This window comes from Mus musculus, chromosome 14, assembly GCF_000001635.26.
Source record: "Mus musculus strain C57BL/6J chromosome 14, GRCm38.p6 C57BL/6J".
Taxonomy (NCBI): domain Eukaryota; kingdom Metazoa; phylum Chordata; class Mammalia; order Rodentia; family Muridae; genus Mus; species Mus musculus.
Genome location: NC_000080.6, coordinates 103523837 through 103544458, shown reverse-complemented (window position 1 = coordinate 103544458; position 20622 = coordinate 103523837). Strand labels below are relative to the sequence as shown.

The window sequence follows — 20622 nt, the reverse complement described above, 5'->3', positions numbered from 1 at the left end:
GCATTTGGGGGAAGCAGGGTCTTTTCAGATATTCTACGTTAACATGAGGTCATACTGGAATAAGATGGAGCCCTGATCCAACAGATCTGGTGTTCTTTAAAGCAAAAGAAATGTATACTCAGCTATTTGCACAGAAAGGATGTCAGGTGAAGGTGGCAGTTGACACGGAAAGTCAGACTGTGCGGACAAGGGGATGCCTATGATTGCCAGGAAGCCAGCAGCTTCTTAGGAGCGCAGACATCACTCATGGCCCTCGGAAGAACTGGTCCTGATCACATCTGTCTCAGTGAGGTGATAAGTCTCCCACTGTTGATTCCCCTGCATCTGTAGCACTTTTTCACAGAAATCATTGCATACTAAAATGGGCACCTGCTCACTTCTCACAGCTTGTCAGGTTTCTCACCAAGGGCGTGGGGTAAGTCTGACCCCACTCCCACTGAGCACTGTCTTCTCCAGGGTTCACAAAACTGTCATCAATTTATTCAAAACCATCCACAATTATATGCTGTCAGTGACTAATACACTCTTCCATCCGTGACATAGCAATTACCTCTGACACCTCCCCTTACCTTCTGCTGGCTGCTGTGCTTGGAGAGGCATTGTGACCAGGAGGGGGTGGTGGGAACCAGGACTGTCTGTTAAGAAAGGGCATCAATCATGACCACTGTGTTTGAATGGCTGATCCCACCCCCATGTCTTGGGGTGGGAAGACATTGATAGCTAAAAGGCAGCAAGATAATTTTTACAGAAAGCCTTGGAAATAGAATAAACAATACTTCATAAACGGAGTAGGAAGGAAGGACCCTATACTTCAGGCAATTCTTCCCCAGATGAACTGCTCTTTCACTTCCTTTGACACCAAAAGTGTGGACATTTCCTTAAAAACTCAAAAATTGAAAGAATGCCAGCTGTTAAGTCTGGACTGCAGGTTCATGTATGTCACCACATTGTCCTTCCTCTTTGTCTATCTTCGTGATGTAGTTAATAATGAAGTAACAACTTTATTCTCTAGTTAAAAAATCTGATTCTTAGACCATATGCTAGAACACTCTGACAGGATGTTAAAGCAGATAGGAATGCCACAGCAAAGCTAACCTCAGTTTCAACATCTGCTAGAAAGATGACCTTATAGTGTGGGGATATAACTGCATATAGCTCTCGATGTGACCAAGGGAGAAAGGGAGAGGGAGAGGGAGAGGGAGAGGGAGAGGGAGAGGGAGAGGGAGAGGGAGAGGGAGAGGGAGAGGGAGAGGGAGAGGGAGAGGGAGAGGGAGAGGGAGACGTGGGCTGGGGAAGGGATGGGGACCTAGGAAGCCAGGAATATTCTAGCCAACATTCCTGAAGTAAACTGGCTTGAATTGCTTAATGCAAGCATCTCCCATTGACATAACTTCAATCTAGCCATAGCTTTATTGTGAAAAGAAAAGAAAAGAAAAGAAAAGAAAAGAAAAGAAAGAGAGGAGAGGAGAGGAGAGGAGAGGAGAGGAGAGGAGAGGAGAGGAGAGGAGAGGAGAAGAGAAGAGAAGAGAAGAGAAGAGAAGAGAAGAGAAGAGAAGAGAAGAGAAGAGAAGAGAAGAGAAGAGAAGAGAAGAATCTTGTCATGTTCTATGCCTCATTTTCTTCACCTCCACTGTTAGCTACCTAGAATGGTTTCCCTAGCTCAGCTCTTGTGAGCATGTGCTGCAGTGAACACTGGTGTATTTGGTTTTAAGAAACTAACGTTAAGTATTTTCACACAGGTATCTACTGTCCATTGAGAATATTTCCCCCTTGTTACCCTTTCTCTATTAACCTCCTGCCCTCCCATTTCTCTGGGTCATGCTGACTTAGAATCCCTTGGGTAAGTACTTAGGAGTTTATACTGTGTCACATAGATTTATTTCTAGTTTTATGGGTGACATAAAACCATATGTATATAATGAAAACAAAAATGAATTTGTCTAAACTTTAGCCTCTAAAGGAACAAAGGAAACAGAGCAAAGTCCCCAGAAAGGGCCTTTACTCTGCTTTAAGGTAAAATTCACCTAATGTGCAGAGAACAGGGGGAAACTGTAGGTGCATGGTAATGTGTGGTTATCCACCAATCATGATTTTAGGTTAAGCCACTCTCTGTAGCACAGCTCTGTGAGAACTCACTTAAAGCAGCATAGCTCTAAACACGTAACCCCACCGTTGATGCGACCCAGAGGAGCTGGGAGCAGAGCTCAGTTGTAGAGGGCTTTCTTAGAATACACAAGCTCTGACTGGCTTCAGCAACCACTACTGTGAGAACTAAAGTAGCAGAAGCGTAAACTCATGACCCACAGTTTCAAAGCCCTAAGGATACTGAGTTAGTTGAAAAAAAAGCAGTTGCGGACACAGCTTCAAGCCTCAGGGTGGGGTGGGGGGGGGCGATCTGGCAGTCAGTAAAAAGTCTTTTGCAGGATGTTGGCAAGAGGCAGCACAGGGTCCCCATCTTACCTCTTTTTCTTCACAGGAGTGGTAGCGGGGGTTGAAGCTGTGGCGGTAGTGTTTGCATTGAAGGAGCTGACAGCTGGCCTGTTCAACGAGAAGAGCAAAAGGTCATCACCATAACTGACTGAGAAAGTCATTCATGCATGGTGTTAATCATGTGGCATCCAGGCTAATCAGCGTGACATGGTATGGATTTGCATTCTCTTCACCTCATTATTATGTTGGGTTGACAGAATCATACTATGCATTAGAAATATGATCTTAAGAAAAAAATTGAAAGATACACAATGTAACCTCCACTTGGCATTTATGAATATATTCAGATCCTCAAAAGAAAAAAAAAATAAGGCCCTACCAACCAAAGAGCATTCACTGGCTGGAATGAGGTCCCCACCCCAGCACATATGTAGCAGACTGGCAGGTCAGTCTTCATGGCTGCTTCGTCTGGCCTAATTAGTCAGAAACTTGATGTGCTAGTGTGGGGGGATACCCAGGGGTGGTTCCACCCTCTCAGAGGAGAAAGGGAGAGGGGAATGGAGTGGAGAGACTTGGTGAGGGAGGGACTGGGATGGGGAACAGCATTTGGGAAGTAGGCAAATTAATTAATAGGTAATGAATGATGAATGAATGAATGAATGAATGAATGAATGAATGAATGAAAATGGCAATGACCCAGGGACTGTTTTACACATTAAGATTGGGATCCAGCATAAAAACTTTATCCATAAATAGTTTTTTTTTTAAAGTAACATTTGAAAAGTTCCTCTAATTTGTGTTGCCTATAAATACCAGGAGTATATGCCGAGGGAAATATATTTGATATCTCATATTGGATATCTCACGATTCAGCACTGAGGGAAAAAGGATGAGGCGTGGAGTGAGAAAGAGTTGGTTGCCTAAGAAACGGGAGAAAGACCGAGTCCGTTCTTTTGCTTTGCTTTGTGTGTACTTCTGTGCGCCACTTCCACAGCTGGTGCCAGAGGAGGCCAGAGGAGGGCACCAGAGACTCTAGAACTGAAAATACAGAGGGTTGTGAGCTGCCGTGTGGGTGCTAGCAATCACATCTGGGTGCTCTGAAAGACCAGCCAGGGCTCTTCACCACTAAGCCAACCCTCCAGCGCTGAGTACATATTTAAACATAAGGCTAAAGGCATTGATCTAGGCCTTCGTGATTGATTACAGTGATGGTAGATGAGCGCTTATGGTGCAAGCCCAGCCAGATAGTACTTGATTCTTTGAAGCTTATTTTGTTTCTTCTCCTCTGCTTCTAACTCGGCCAACGGCACAGGGGTGTGGTTCTCTGATGGCATGTTGCCTGAACGTGGTAAGCCCTGGTTGTTTTTAAATGCATACAAGGAAACACACATCAGTTTAAGAAAGTACTTACGTCTTGGTTGATTGTGGCGTTCTAAATGAGGACAGTGTTCTAGAAGAAAGAAACAGTGGTGTAGTTTGAGCAATGGTGAGAACCAAATCAATGCTTCCTTTATTTCTGCTTGTCCACAAATTTAGTTACTAGGAAAAGCTAAAGATTACTTGAGGGGGGAAATAAATCCATAACTATTTGAATTAATTTGGTAAGATGCTTTCATGATGCTTAAAATCTCCTGTACTAGAGCTCAAGGTTTTCTTCTTCAGAAAATTCATTATTATTTAAGTCCAATGTCTTAAGATGCTAAACTCCACAATTTTCTTAGCAATACAAATGTAAAATGAATAACCTTAATACTGGAACAGGGGCATGCGGTAAGAATAAGGCCCATAGCAATGGAACCTCTGGGCCTGTAAGCCAGACATTTCATTCTATTGTGAGTAAGTACTTGAGAACTGTTGTTCTAAAACTATAGAAGGTAGTGTGGCCTGCACAAGGCTGCACCAGATCAAGCCAGTCACCATTCCAGAATATTGCAAATCCAAGCCCTCCCCCCCCCCAGCCGAAGAGGTATTGTCAGTCAATGGCTTCTAGAGGACAAAGTTTTTCTTTAAGACTGCAGTTTCTTGTAGGCTGGCTGTGCTTCAATAGATGGCGCCACACCCATGACTACATAGGCAGCGCTCATTTGACTTGGGCTATACAAGGAGCATTAAAGACATGGGGGCGGGGTCAGCAGTTAAGAGCACTGGTTGCTCTTCCTGAGGATCTAGGTTCAATTCCCAGCACCCATATAGCAGCTCACACCCTCATGTGGCCTCCTCCAACACCAAGGTATGCACACGGTGCACAGAGAAGCCTGCGGGCAAGACATCCATGAGCATAAAATAAAAAGAAATAGAAGTTGAAAAAGGATGCTGAGGACAAGACATGGATCTAGATCTAGAAGGAGTTGCAGGGAGGGGTGGCAGTGAATAGGACCAAAACGTATTCTATGCACATGTGAAAGAAATGTTCACAGAATTCATTGTTAAATACAGGGAGGGTGAGAATGTACAAAAACACATTAAGCATGACTGTGAGTTGTTAAGTAAAAATAAATAACACTTAGAAAAGAATATATTTGAGACCTTTCCAAAGGTAGTGTGCGCTAGTACCTATCGCTTAGTTGGTTATCCAAGGTTTGGGCCTTGTCTGTTTTGGTGACAGTACTTCTGTCTGACACCCCTCATACACAACGGTGAGCAGTGGTTGGCTTGTCAAACTTCTTACAGATTCTCTCTCATGCCTGAACAATTTTACATTTAGTCGTTTTCTTATAAAAGAACTGTTTTCCATGTGTTAACGTTTTACAGTCTTTGAAAGTAAAAAAAAAAAAAAAAAAAAAAGAGGAGCTGGTGAGGCCACCTGGATATCGCTTTGGATTCTGAGTGTATACTTTCGTTAATTGTTCTCCTTCCTGACTCACTGGGATTTTTAACTCACCTGTGATTATTCATATTTTTATAGTGCAATTGTGTGTGTGTGTGTGTGTGTGTGTGTGTGTGTGTGTGTAATGACTCTACTTCCTATGTTGGTAAAAGGTATCAGTGAAGTGCTTCACTAGTCTTTAAAAAAAATCTGTCGCATAATGCTCTGTGTTTGCCAAAATCAATTTCTTTTTCTCCTGAGCAGACAGAAGCCACATTTACCAACTTAGGGTGGCCATTAAGTTGGGACCTTTCGATTGGGTTTTAAAAAGTGTGAATAGAAATGTTGTTACCACATCCTGATCCACTGTACAGCTGCCTGAATACACTCTAGCTCTTTCTCTCTCCTCCACTACAGTTTTGGTGCCATGGATCGAAGGCAGCAGTGTTTATATGTAGAAAGAACTTAGCTGCCTGAATCACTCACTCCCTGAATACTAGACTCTCATGAGTGAAGCCATTATCTATTTTATTAAACCAGTTAGGTTTGGGGAGAAGTGGGGACAGATTAAGAACATGCTATCTTAACAAATTAGTTTACTTCAACAAATCGACTAAGGTTGGGTCCTAGAAGAGAACCTAGTGTTCTCCTTAGATGGACATGTTATTGAATCTACTCCGTAGAGCCATACATTAACACACCTGAGACGCTTCTTTTTCAGGAAATGATGACTAACACAGAGGCTCACAACTGGCAAAGGTGCAGAGAATAAGAAACTGCAAAATTCCCAGCCCTAAAAGGAATATATACAGCCTACTCCCTCCTGTCAGAGCTCAGGGATCTATCTCATGGCAGAAGAAGTGGCAGAAGGAGTGTAAGAGATTAAAATGGGTAGCTACAAAGGAATGGTGTGTTCTGGACATAGCAGGGCAGGTGTGCATATAAGTTCACAGAAGCTGTGATAGTATGCATAAATCCTGAGCAAGCCAAAACCAGACCAGGTCCCAGCATCTGAGGATGGGAATAAGAAGTGCCACTCCTCACCATGGAACTATTGGTGACCGTTAGCTTCTTGGAAAGAGGCAGTTTTTCTCTAAAACTATCCCCTCATAAGTTGACCACACTCTGGTGGGGGATCCCATATCAACATGAATTAGTCTTGATAGGTTAGGGAAAAACACAGAATGTAAAGTTGTGTAAGTGTGGTGGTTTGAATGGGAGCAGTCTCCATGGCTCATTTGTTTAAACAAGTGGTCCCCAGTTGGTGGATCTGTTGGGAAGGATTAGGAGGTAAGGCTTTGTTAAAGGAGGTGAGTCACCAGGACTCAGTACAAGCACCACTCCTAGAGTGCTCTCCCTTCTTCTGCCTCGTGGTTGTGACCAAGATGTGAGCTCTCAGCTGCCCCTTCACTACACCATCATGGACTCTAACCCTCTGAAACCAGAAGCCAGTCAAATAAGTCTTTTATAAATTGCCTTGGTCGTACCGTTTTATCAAAGTAACAAAAAAGTAACTAACACAGTGCCCGTGGAAGGGATGGATCTGGGTGTGGAGTTAGAGAGAATACCATCAAAATCGATTGTATGCAACATTTATTGCAAAGAAATAGTTAATTTCTTTAAAGGTTCAAGGGAAAGCTTTACTCCCACAAGAGAACACTAGGGGGCGCCCTAACCTCGTCTTTTAAAAATAATCTCTAGTTTCAGGATCTTTAGTTTTCATGTCACAGATTATTTATTTAAGACTCGTTAGCACGATTCATGTTTCTAACAACGACGTGTATATTTACAAATAGTTTCTCAGAAGCTGTTTTTTTTCTCCAGCATCAGAGTGGAAGAACCCCGATTGGAATACGGACTGATATTCTTCCGTTTACATTGAACTAACAGATTTCATGCAGGTTCTGTCTAACCAGCCCATACCCCACACTCAAGTCATAATCTTCTAAATTAATCTACTTCTCCCTAAAATCTAGACCTCTGGAAGATAATATCTCTAGCTAAGATTCTGTGCATTGAGGAAACAATTCAGTCTTCAGAGGCTTCTTTTTGACATAAGACAGCGCCAGTGCAAAGAACACTCCAGTAAGGACTCCCCCCCCCACCCCCCTCCCCACACTGCATTGTAAAAATGGGATGCAATGCTAGCACATGGTGATTTTAAGCGCTGTCATGGGTCACAAGCACCTCACCTGTCCAGCATGTCCTCAGATCTGTACCGGCTAATTGTGGCTTTTGGCTCATCTCTCTCTATTAATTTCCTGTAGAAAACAATTACCAGAAGACAAAATTACAAAAATAGCCTATAAAACCTATCATAAATTTGAAAAAAATGTCGAACTATTTGTCTAGGTAGGGCACATGTTACCAGTGTAAGACAAAGTTGGCGTACACAAGTCTTCCAAATTTTGACTTGGGTAGAATTAATTAGGGCAAGCTCAATTCTTACTGCTAATAAATGATATTTTGTTGGTTCTGATGATTTTTCCAAACCTTCATAAAGCTCCGAAGTGCAACATACTCACACTGAAATTAAGGCTATATGAAACGAATGCTAATGGTGGTCAGTTGCGTATGCCCTTTCAGTGTGGGTTCCCGCAGAGTAGCAACTATCTTTGTGTTCTGAGTTTTAATCGATGCTCTGGCAAGGGGCGAACTCCTAAAAACCGCCTTCTTTAACGTTCAGCACCATGGACAGGCACAGAGGCCAAACACTTGGTGCAAAAAAGAAAAAAGAAACGTGCAGAGAAGGAACAGAAAATCCAGAAAGAAACCGGGAGAAGAAAGTGAGAGATGAAATGATAGACTGACTGTAAAGGGGAGATGGGAGAGGAACAATAAGGGAAAACTGGAGAAATGCAGGAAGAGAAGAAAGATTTACCCATCTGATCAAATAGAAGGGCCCTACTTAATACTTTTGGAGTCCTGTGACCCACAAAGAGCAGGCTTTGTGGGAGATTATCGAGTGATTTATTGTATTTGCAATTCTTGGTTTACATTTGAACTCGAAGTAGTATATTTATTTTCAATGCAAATATTTGGAAGTAGGCAATATAGAAACATTTTACTAGCTGAAAATGCATCTTGTTTACCCACTCGGGGTTAGAGGGAGAAATTACAGACGCATATCCAAAGACCAAAAGTGTTAGGTGTTATAAAAGAGGGGGGAAATTTCAAGAAAATTATAAGTTAAAAAATCAAGTGTTAAATGTAAGAATCAGAGGATTTTCTGATAAGGTGTAGCTTGGTCTAGGCTCTGAGGATAAACAGACCTGAACATTTATAAATGGGCGGATGGAATATAACCGAGAAGGCAGAAAAGAAGGAAATGAAATTTCTCCACTACATTTCTCAAGTCTTACAGAAAACTTCCATGTGAAGTCAGAAGCCACGCTGTGGTTCTGACTCACGTATTGCGTAAACTCAGTGGGGGTGGGGGGGCTGCTGATGACCTCCACCAAAAGGCCCCCTGCAAATGGTTTATAGCAAAACAAATCTACTATGTGAAAAGTACTGGATTCTGTTTCCAGCACCTCAAACAAGCAAACACAGGAAGCAAAAACATAAACAAATTTACAGTGGAAACAAAACCCAGCCCCTCCGCACAAGCTTCAGGCTTTGCCTGAATGTGTTCTGCTCGTAGCATGAAAGGATGCTTCCTGAAGTCCTGCGCCCAGCAGAGAGCAGGCTTCATGGGGACTTATAGCAATACGTAGTATTATTTATTTTCATTCTCTCCTCCCCCTCTTCCACCTTCAACTGAAATGCAGATTCTATGGAAGCTGGAGCTGTTGTGGATCTAGTTTTCCGCTCAATGTCTGGATCTAAGGATATTCCATAGGTGATATCAACTCGATTTGACATGATTAAATGATCCGCCCAAAGAACTACATAGTGCGATTTTCTAGTTTCAGATCATATGACTCTGTTATCTAAGGTGATGGGAATATATTGATTCAGTCTCTGCTCCAACAGCTTTCTGTGCACACTCTCACCTCTGTCGGAAAGCCCTCCCCTGTGCCAACCAACCAGCCTCACTTAAAACTTCCCCCTCATTCTCCGGGCAGTGGCAGCCACCAAAGGCCACTTCCTTGGTGGGTGGGGTCTGAGGTTATTCAGGCCAAAGCAATCTGTACAATAGTTACTTTTTTATGGTGAAGATTATGGTAGCTCAAACTCTCCTCCATTTGTGTAAGAGCTTCTAAGCATCCAAGGTTGTTTCATGCATCTCTGTACTCTCAGAACCCAACAGATGCCCCCGAGGCTACGCGACTGCCTCGGGAAACCCTCTGGGGCTGGGTTGAGAAGTGACAAGCAGAGGCATTTGAGGCAGTTCCAGGAGAGGCTGCCATACTTCTTGAGGAGACTTATTTTGCGATATTAGCTATAGGTCGTCTCTAGGGTCCACAGAGTCCTGTTACTGGTGATCAAAGCTTAGCTAACTGCTTTAGCCAAAATGCTGGCCACCAAGAGGAGGAATTCAGGAAACCAATATGATTTCAAATGTGAAGTTAGTATGGATGGCATCGAGATGCCCTTATACTAAGGTGTACTGTGGGCACACTGAGAAGGCAAGCCTTGGCTCTCACTGCCAGTTTCCACGTTCATGCTGCATGCGTGTGCCCTCTAGTGATCCAGGGGCAGGCTACTTAAAATGCACGGAACAATTTTCATTGGTTGTTTGACTCAAATAATCAAGGTCTCTTTACTTGGTGAAATGAGGGACCACTGTAAACCAGGTTCCACTCTCTGAAACAACGAAAAGGAAGGCAGAGGCACCAGTGGTAAGCCTCTAGACCCCAGAACAGCAAATTAAAATTCCTACAGAAAAAAAAAAATCAAACTCCATTGAAAAATCTGTCATCATACTGATAGACCAATATCTTATTTTATAAAATAAAATTGTTTTCGAAGTACTTTCAAGGACAATAAATCAGGAAATGGGGGCAAGGGACAAGTTTAAACAAGATATATGGTTCATATGTATAAAATGAAACTGATTTTTTAATAGTAACTTTAAACAAGAGTTAAAACCAACACTAAATCCATTGAGTTAAAAGCTGGCATTGAAGAGAGGAAATTATATCAGGCACATTTGGAACAGGTCAAATTTATGAAGAGGTTTAAAATGGTTAGGAAAAATTCACAAGTATAAGATTTAAAAGTAGATACATTTCACGGCGTGTGTGTGTGTGTGTGTGTGTGTGTGTGTGTGTGTGTGTGTGTGTGTGTGTGTGTGTGTATACATAAATTCTCTTACCATAGACGCCTTGCTGGTACTCAGATGCAAGCCACTGTACCAGACGAAGCTTGACTGTGATAAATATTTAGGTTCCTCTAACGGTGTGGGTGTTCCTCAGTATGTGAATACAAGTATGGGCCAGTGAAAGTACTATCTGTCTGATTAATCTGAGATTACTCACACTATTGTGAGTCCTCATTTTATCTTAATTTTCCTGTTTGTTTGTACTTGCTGGTCTACTCACTACCACTGATATCAGTGTTCTGCCCCAAACCCACAGGCCTCATAAAAGAAGTGTGTTGTTCCGTATAGCATGAGAGCTCTAGAGCAACTTCTATATTGCAGCCTTCCTTTCTGTAAGCATCAAAGATATCTTCTCTGGTCCTGTTCTTACGAGAGTCAGTGGAGTGGGATGAGACGGTGTATGCGCCTCTTTGGAGCCAGAGTTCTGAGAGCTGACATGGGACAGTTTTCTGGACTAAACCCCTAGTGGTATTCTAGATTTCCTCTGCATGTGCATATGTTGAAGAAGACCCAAGCCTACCTACAAACACACATCTGGCTTGCACAAGTCTTCTCTCTAAACCTCCACTTTTGTGTCTTGAGTTATGTATTTGTTATAGACGCTCACCTGTCCAAGGCATCATGGGAGTTGTGCCGGTTGAGCACCACCCTGCCATAATTTCCGTCTCTGCAGAGAAAGACCAAAATTAAGTTACATCAAAAGTTACCATAATGTTTGCTAAGCATCAAATAAGAGAGACAGGAAGAGAGCTACAACTTTAGGCAAGGTTAATTTGCTTTACTCCGTGCCTAAGAGCACAACCATAAATCTAAATTAACCAGCCACAACTTGCAGGATCAGAATGGAGTAAAACTAGTTTGACGGTACAAGTCTATTTGTCCCATGAGATTTCCACAATCAGTCAGTGCTTTGTTTAGAGTGATTAAAAAAAAAAAAACCCAAGTGTGGAAACATGAGAGCATTGACTTTGTGTGTACCAGTTCTTTCCAACAAGAGGAAAAGACAAACGTTTTCTATCAGCGTTCTTCAGCTGTAATTAAGCCTACGATGTCTGCCCGTTTTGATGGATTTGACCATTTGCCTTGGCAAAACACAGGGAAACAATTGCTAATGTTTCAAATGAGGGAGATTAATCATTCATAGGAGATTAAGCCCATTTTTAAGGCATTAGAATGCATGTGCCTTCAAAGACCTCTCAACTGCGGCAGGGAAGACACTGTTTCTGCTAGCCAGTAAGTAGATGAGGTCATCAAAGGTTTTGTGGCTTCCTAGAATCAGAAGATGAGCAACTGACAAAGGCGGCTCAGGACCCGGATCTTTGTTTCCCCTGCCCTCTTTACTACTCAACCCTATGATAGAATTGTATTGTATACATAAGTTGCCAAAGCAATGCCATTCTGACTTTGTGGAGTGGGCATGGAAGCCCAGGTGACATTAGGATGTGGCCTGGGAACTCAGCAGAGGGCAAGTACCTGAACCTCTTCCTGCCAACTCCCCAAACCTGAAACACCACCTCCGCTCTCCACGGGCTCCATTAACGTCACTCAACATTCTGGAACTATGTTTAACAAAGCTATAAAAGAAACTGGACTAGATAATTAAAAAGAAAGGTGAGCAGAGAAACTGAAAATGATCTAGCACAGCAGCATGCTCAGAAGGCCAAGAGAAAAGCTTTCCTCTTCCTTGGACCTTTCCGTAAAACCTTAAAGAGCACAGCAGGGGCCGGGCACATTCTTGCCCGAAAGCAAATGATAGCACCCAGCCCAGAACTGGGCCAGTAGGAGCCAGAAAAGCACCTAAGCCAACTTCCCCTCCACTCAGCACCTGCCACGCCACCCAAGCCGGCTTCCCCAGACCTGCTTAGGGAGGCTTGCTCGGCATCGAACAACATTCCCACCAACCATGACTTATTGGTGTTTTTACCTTCACCCGTTAGTATAAGTACTTGGAAGCTAAAACTTATTATCGATGTTTGTGAAAGAGAAGTGCTCTCACTGAAGAGCTAAGTGTGGACTTGTGGGAGGAAGTGGTAGTGCTCAGTCTAACAGTGACTAAGTCTCCCCACATCACTATATGGCAGTGGCTAAAAACGATACGATAACAAAAGTTAAAAGATATTTTTATCTGGCATTGCCACTTATAAGTATGCTCCTCAGATAAGCACATCTGGATAGTGTGCAGATAGTATGCTCCACAGGTAAGCACATCTGGATAGTGTGCAGAAGTTTAGAATAAGTACTCTTAAATGCAGTTTCCCAACGTGTGGCTGTTAACATTGTGGTTTGAGAGTGTTCCACTGTGAGGTCTACTCTGCACTTTTCAGGATGTTTACTGGTCCTTTGGACTTCCATTCGCAATGTGTTAGGTGTATTCCCCAATTTCATGACCAAAAATATCCCGCAACATTGCCAAATATCCCCTGGGGTAAATTGCCTCTGGTTAAAAAGCATGGATATAACGGAAAGACAGTGGATCATGTTAAAATATCAATTCAGCCACATAATAGCTATGTGGCCATTTGGATAAATTACCTAGCTTCTCCGAGCTATGGATTTCTCTCCTATAAAATGAGATTATAATACCTACCTTATATGTTTATGAGAATTAGTGATGCTTCATCAATCAAATGCCCAACATCAAGCTTAACACATAAAGAAGTCGGAAAATGAATCCATAGCTATGCATAACTTATAATATATAACTGATAATGAAGATGGAACCAGGCTAGATGAATATCTCTCATAACCTATGTTACTAACAGGCTCGAACCCTATAGCCATAGTTTTAGTTCTTTAAATACATAGCAGCCAAAGCAATGCTCAAAACCAGTGAAATTTTGCTCTTATATAAGGCCACATTCTTCCAACCACCTAGACGTAGATGGTCAGATGGGACCAAAATGGATGGGAATTTATAGATTTTATTCATGCATGTAAAAAATTTTAGTTATTATTGTATTTATAAACTTGAAAAATTACTGGCGTGATCAATACATCATAGAGGGGATTAACTTGTCTTTGGGAAACTGGGATGGCTTGCTTGCTTTTCAGTTTACAAAGGAAACTGTTGTAGATGACAATCAAGCTCTCTTTCTTTTGTATGTGAATATGTTTCTAAAAGTGCAGACTTTCTTAAGTGTGTGGTACAACTAAGTTATGCCTTCTAAATCTTACAAAACTTAGACCATGGAGTACTGTGAATTTGGTCTAACACTTATGTTAATTGGGTTCCCCAAATTATACAAGAACCTGCACCTAAGACCAGAGTTCCTTCCCGGAATTGGTTTTGATTGGTAAATAAAGTTACCAGTGGCCAATGGCTGGGCAGGGAGACAGAGATGGGATCTTTAGGATTCATGGGCAAGAGACTGAAGGAGAAGGAAGGAGAGCGCCTCCATGCGGGAAAAGGAGTAAAGACCAGGCCTGAGAGGTACTGAAGAGAGGGCATAGCGAGCATGCCTTACATTCGGGGATTGTGGCCCAGGAGGGCTGCAGGCCTGAATCCGAGGCAGCCAGCTGAGATGGAATATAGGCTTTAGTGAGAGATGGGTAAGGAATTTCAGAGGGGAGTGTGTTAGCCACGTGGAGGTTTAGAAGTGACCCAGCCATTGAGCTGTTAAAGGCATATTAAAATATAAGGCTGTGTGTGTGTGTGTGTGTGTGTGTGTGTGTGTGTGTGTGTCCCTCAGGAACCCAGAACATTGGTGCAAGTAGCGAGTAACACGCACTGCTACTGTCGCTGCCTGCCGGGTCAATTTGAGTAGAGATTAATTGGCAACTGCAGTTAGTGTAGCGCTCTAGCAGGAAAGGCCTGCATTTTAGATGGCTGTATCTTCCAAACAGAGATGCCTCCATCCAACTATATCCATCCTCCTCCAGGCTCCGTGCTTACTGTTCTTCCTCTGGGGGCTTCTTTATCCAGCTGTTGTCCTGTAAGAAAGCCCTTCTTTTGTTCACGTCCTGAAAACCCTGTTGTCTCAGCTCAGCTCCCCGGGCGCTCTTCAGATCTGTCAAGAGAAACACAAAGGGCCCCACAGAATGAGGCAGAGCACGGGCGTTAACCAGAAGGTCTTCAGAGACACATCTTGTTGGCCTCATCTGCACTGGCAAGTCTAGTAGCATTATAGAAGCAGGGCGCCCCAGCAAGAAAGAACAAATCCCACACCCCATCACCAAAGATAACAACTAAAACTGCTCAGGTGCCAACTGAAACTGCCAGCGCTGCTCAGCGGGCCCCATCTGAGGCCCGGAGAACGCAGGATCATCAGGCTGAGGCAAACCCAGCCAGGGTTTGCGGCCAGCCATTCTGCTCAGCGTGAATATGCCAGTAAATTATGGCGAACGGTATTACTCATGACTTAATTCATGAATCTCACAGGTACCAGGGCACAGACTGCCCTTCAACAAAAAGACTTTATATTGATTTAATGTTTTTTTTTTAATTTGTAAGGACATACATGGAAACTATAGCATTTTTAAAAATTATTTTAGTATCTTAAAGAATTTCACAAATGGATGGTATATCTACATCATACACCCTTCCTCACCCCACATTCTTACTTAAAAAAAAAGATGCCTAACTTAAGCAAAGTTAAATTATTGTTTTCAAACAACAGATATCTATTGTAAAAACTTATGGTATACCAGTTGGTTTGCTTATATTTTAAAAGGTTTTCTTTTTGTAATTTTTGAGGAAACATTATCTACATTACCATTTCCAGTTGGAGACTTTTTTCTAGAGGAAAAATTTGACATGCTGGATTCTAGTGAGGATCTAAAAGAAAAAAAATGGGTATGAGAGAAAATATAGCAATGATATGAAGAACAATCCAGGAGCAATTTAATTGCTAAGATATATTTTTCAACTATATTGACAGTCTGTAAGTATGTCACAAATGTGACATAAAGTGCCTTCAAGAGCCTGAGGATGTATCTGTTCCACGGAACACATTCTACTTATTTTATAAATGGAAAAAAAAAATGAGGCCCAGCCTATTTAACATCCCCAAGGCTACACAATAAGCAACTAATTAAATCAGTTTTCAATGGATTCATTTACTCGGTCAATAAATGCGCACTAACTCAGTAATAAATGCGTCTGTGCACTGTGCCTAGCCGTGAGCTCGGAGAGGTAGCACAGTGAATCAGACAAGTGTTTGGTCATGGTGAATGGACAGAAAGAAGCACTGTGCTGGACATGGAAAGAGGGCCTTAAGATGGGTTGACCAGTCCCTCTGGAAAACCAAGGTAAACCCCAGCAAGTGCTGTCATGAAAGATGAAGCAACAAGACACACAGACACTTCAGATCTGGCAAAACACTGGCGATTTTAAACAACCATCCAACAGGAAAGCTCTAAGGTCCCTAGCCATGACCAGCCTCCATGGTTATCGTGTGCAGGGCTTACTAGGCCTCTAATCCCAGTTTTTTCAGGACTGATGCAGTTTCCCAGGAGGGTGTTATGCATCTATGGTACTCATGGGTACTCAAAGCCCCTTCTTACATAGACACATGCATTAAAAATTGTATTTTTGGGGACCAACACAATGGCTCAGTAGGTAAAGGCAATTGCCACCAAGCCTGATGACCCAAGTCCAATCTACCTAAGTTCACAATCAAAATGGGTGGAAAAAGAGAACTGACTTCTATAGCCTGTCTCCTGGTCTCCATACATGTGCATGCAAAGACACACATAGGAAATAAATAAAGAAAACACCTTTAACGCCTATGTTAGCAGGAACACAATTAGGACTGCTACAGTATTTTGTTCATCATCTTTACCGTTGCGTTTTTCTCCTGTTGTTTGAGAAGTGAAACTGAGAACACTTCCATGAATCTTAGAAGCACCACAGACCTTAGGACTGTGCCTAGCCGATCCTAGGTGACCCTGAAAGGAGAACTTTACAGCTCTAAAAGCAGAGAAAAATCCCAGGTAAATGTGACCAACCAGTCATTCTACATGTGCGTGTGTGTGAGTTTGTGGTACCTATCCCACCAGATGATGTACTGAACTTGAAGGGCCATTCAATCCTAACTAAGATATAAATTCTAGGTCTGATTCAGCACATTCAAGTTCTACAATCGTATCCCTTAACTTACTCCATCAAACAGGGCTAATGAAACTTGTCACCTAAAAAGGTTATTGTGATAATAATGATCTAATGAATAATGTTCACACAAGCACACACACACACACACACACACACACACACACACACAACTTGTTAAACCCTAAATGCTACTTAGCACCGTATTGTTAGCTGTAGTAAAACCTGGAGATTCTGAAAGTCCTCCTCTATCTTTTGTTGCCAAAAGTACTTCCACTGGTATGGTCACAGCCATAAGGACACACCCATATAACTGGGAAATGACTGTCTCAGAATAAAAATGCCAGTGACATGTCCCAAGGCAGAGGTGACTGTGTGAGGATAATGTGCACTTTGGAGTTTACTATGGTGACACAGAAACTTCTGGATTCTTTGGAAGGTCAGTTATATCAAATGATGCCTGGCTGGGGCACACAGGTGAAAGAATGTTTTGCTAAAGCAGAAACAGGTGAAAAGAAGTTTTGCTATAGCAGACACATGAAAAGATGAGTGATGCATCTTTTTGCAGAGAGAATATAACTATGATCCTACAGACAGTGGGAGCCGCAGCATTGGTTTCCCCTTGCTCCGCCTCGATAGTCTTCATTGATGACATGCATGTATCGGTTCGCCTTACAATGTGTTGTAGAGCCTTGCTTGTGGTGACACTATATAGAGAAACTTGCCAAAGAACTTCTCATGAGGTTCCTGTGGCTTTCTTGCTGCTTCCACAGACTCGGGCCAGTTGGCAAGCCTCTCGGCTTCTTCTTGACTGAACTGCCCTTGCTGATTCATGTGTGGTGTCTGCCAAATGGACTGGGCTATAGCTGCTGATTGATGTTTGGTGTTTGCTAGTAGGCTGGATTGAAAACAACAAAGATTGGAATCATTCTAAAGAACTATTTTTAAACAGGTCCACTTCTGCTGTATCCTAAGAACCTTTCTTTCCCACTACCTTGGGTGGGTTGTGGGCTAGAGGGGAGCTTGAGCCCTTATTAAAGTAGGCTGTGAAAAGTGTAAGCGTGGACCATGGGATCTGGCTGAAGCTCGGTTGTCACAGAGCACATCCTTGCTCGGCTTCTTCTGCCGCCCCATCTTTCACTTCTCGCTCCTGAGACTACACCTTCAAAAACTCTGATACCCAACTTTCCTCTCATGCATTGAGTCTAGGGAGAGACAGGTACAAGAAAGACAAAGACTAACAGCAACAATCATGGTCACTGTCTTCCTAAGCTCAGAGTCGCCTTGGGTATGCTCCTAGCTTGGGTCCATCAACTACAAATGAGGCAAAGTCAAGCTTTTGTGAGACTCAAATGAGAATCTGCATAAAGTGTCAAATCATTGCCCAACTCCAGTAGTTACCTCATGCCTTTATTGTATTGCTTTGGAAAACAGAGAGCAAAAGAGGAAGGGGGAGGTAGGGAAGGGTTGGGACCAATTTGAACTCTGGCAAATGGATATTCAGTGAGTGTGGGGCAGCCCCTGCCTGGCTACATTTGAAGATTGACAAGCTTTGTTAAGAAAATGGAGTAAAGAGAACCCTAAAACCATAGGCTCATAGAGATGGCTCAGAGGTACAAGTGCTTGCCACCACTTGTGATGATCTGAACTCAACCTTCAGAATCTATGTGGTTGAAAGAGAGAACTGAGTATCAGGCTGTCCTCTGACTTCTACATGGAGGAGGTGACGTGTAGCAAGCATGCATAGCACACACACACACACACACACACACACACACACACACACACACAGAGAGAGAGAGAGAGAGAGAGAGAGAGAGAGAGAACAAATAAATAAGAGACATGTATCTCAATTGTTCACTAATTTTATCTCATATGGGCCCTACTTCTTGGGGTTCCTAGTTTATCCATTTCCTGTTTTCAAATGGAACCTGATGTTTTTTTTTTCTTTCTTAGCTGATGAAGATAAGGAACATCTCTGCTGACTGAACTGCGATTCTGAGATAGTCATCATATTTGAATGTATGCTTGATAATACATTTGCAAATATTGCAAGTTCAGTTGTGAGACAGGAACAGGGTAACTAGAGAAAAAATATTGTATAATTATCTGTTGATTGTACTGTCTCTTCTAAGTAGGTGGGCTTTAGTGAGTAAGGCATAGACGTCCTCTTTTGTTCCCAGTGTAGGATAGTGCAGATACTGTCTAGCTGTTTCCTAGACTGAATCCTGGCCCCCAAATTCACGTGTTAAACTCTAACATTAAAGCATATCAGATTAGGATGATATTTGGAGAAAGTGACTTTCAATGGGGGGGGGGGGGGTTAAAATAAGGCCTTTGGAGTAGCAAGGACCGTTCACCTGTAAGCCAAGGAGAAGGAACTCAAGTGAACCTGAACACACTGACACTCCTCATTTTAGACACCCAGTTTCCAGAATTCCAAACAACATATTTCTGCTGTCTAGCTCACCACACCTCTGTGTGGTGTTTTATTATGGCACCCTAGAAAACCAATCTGGTAGTTATGAAGGAAATGCTCAAGCTTTTCCAAATTAGTGAAGTCATTCAAAGAGCTTTGTCCCATACCCCCCTGATCTGTGCCCTTAATATCAGCTGTCACACTGCACAGAGCAATTTCCACTATCATGAACATGTGTTAGTTGAGCCCCTACTTTGAGAGCATAGTATATGCCATAGGCATTATCTCTCACCATCAAATAGACTCTGTGAGGTACCTATTACTATTGCCAACACTCAGATAAAACATATGAAGTTCAGAGACACTATAACTTGTCTAAGGTGCTAAGTGTCAAAGGTAGACTTCTTAAACAAACCAGCTGTTTTCTGAGCTTCCAGCAATCGTGTTCATCGTGAGTCACTGAAAGACTAGACGGGTTCATTGGAGATAAAGTGAGAGAGTGATGCTCACTGGGAGCCTGCCTGTCCCATGACATCTCACAAGCTCTGTAAGTTCTACCCACAATTCACCAGGGCAACCAAGGCAGCCTTTCAAGGTATCGCTGCAGCAGACAAACCATAGAGAAGAGACTTCTTTGTGTATTCTTGAATATTATCTGGGATAAAAAACATATCTTAACACAAAAACCTACACAGGACTAGCCATAGCAACATTATTAATACTAAAAAAAATGAAACAGAGGAACTAACCCAAGCAAATGCCAAACAATGAACGGATATATAGTTTGGCATACCCACGCAATGGACCATTGCTCAGGAAGACACAGGACTCAAGAACTCATTCTCAATAGAAGATGGAATGAAAAATGAAACAGGCTAAAAATGAACAGAGCCAGACACTGAAGATGTGTTACTCCATCTCTATGAAATATGAACAATAGTCAGGCTCTTAGAAAAAGATTAACTTGTGGTTCTTAGAAGCGAGGGGAAAAGAGGATGCTGCTAATGGAAATGAGGCTTCTTTGAGGGTGAAAATGCTCTGGAATTGCATAGTGATGATGGGTTACAAATTTGTGAATTAGAAAATGATTGAATTTTATACTTTCGACTGGATAAATGTTTTGATATATGAATCAGTTTTCAACTAAAAAAAAAAAAAAATCCCAAGCCAAACACTGTCAGCAGATGAGGTTCACGTGAGCGCTCGAGGGACAGCCTTATTTTGTCCCCATGATTACGACAGAATAAAATGAATAAATTTTATATCACAGAATTACAGCGGGTCCATCGGGACTTCTGTCCATGCACACACTGGTATTATACACACTGGTATTATACACACTGGTATTATATACACTGTATTGAGAACCATCCTTGCTTAAATATTTCTGGCTCCTGACCAGATCCCTATTTCTATTTTTGGTTTGGAAACAGAGTCACCCTCTTTTACAAGAAAGCAGGAATGGAAGTCAGGAGGAAAAATGTCAGTCCCACTCAGGAGTATGTTTCATGTGAATTAGCAGAGTGATACAGCAGATTGTGAGCAGTAGGAGAATGCAGTATTCCACCATGTCGCATAAACATGTAGCTATTGAGTACTAGGCTTTCTGATATATCAGTTGACATGCTATCTAACAACATATCATATGCTACTAT

The 20622-nt window shown here is 42.3% G+C and overlaps 1 protein-coding gene across 3 annotated transcripts in view; it reads right to left on the bottom strand.

The window, feature by feature from the left end:
* Nucleotides 1-20622, bottom strand: part of Scel (sciellin) — a 100286-nt gene that overhangs the window by 68888 nt on the left and 10776 nt on the right. For all 3 annotated transcript variants that reach the window (XM_006519356.3, NM_022886.2, XM_006519355.4), the window contains exons 2-8: nucleotides 15215-15276; nucleotides 14395-14509; nucleotides 11110-11169; nucleotides 7429-7497; nucleotides 3842-3880; nucleotides 2461-2538; nucleotides 570-635 (exon numbers count right to left, since the gene is read on the bottom strand). In XM_006519356.3, the coding sequence (XP_006519419.1) occupies nucleotides 570-635; nucleotides 2461-2538; nucleotides 3842-3880; nucleotides 7429-7497; nucleotides 11110-11169; nucleotides 14395-14509; nucleotides 15215-15257 (470 nt within the window). In that variant the 5' untranslated portion in view covers nucleotides 15258-15276. The remainder of the gene's footprint in view (nucleotides 1-569; nucleotides 636-2460; nucleotides 2539-3841; nucleotides 3881-7428; nucleotides 7498-11109; nucleotides 11170-14394; nucleotides 14510-15214; nucleotides 15277-20622) is intronic.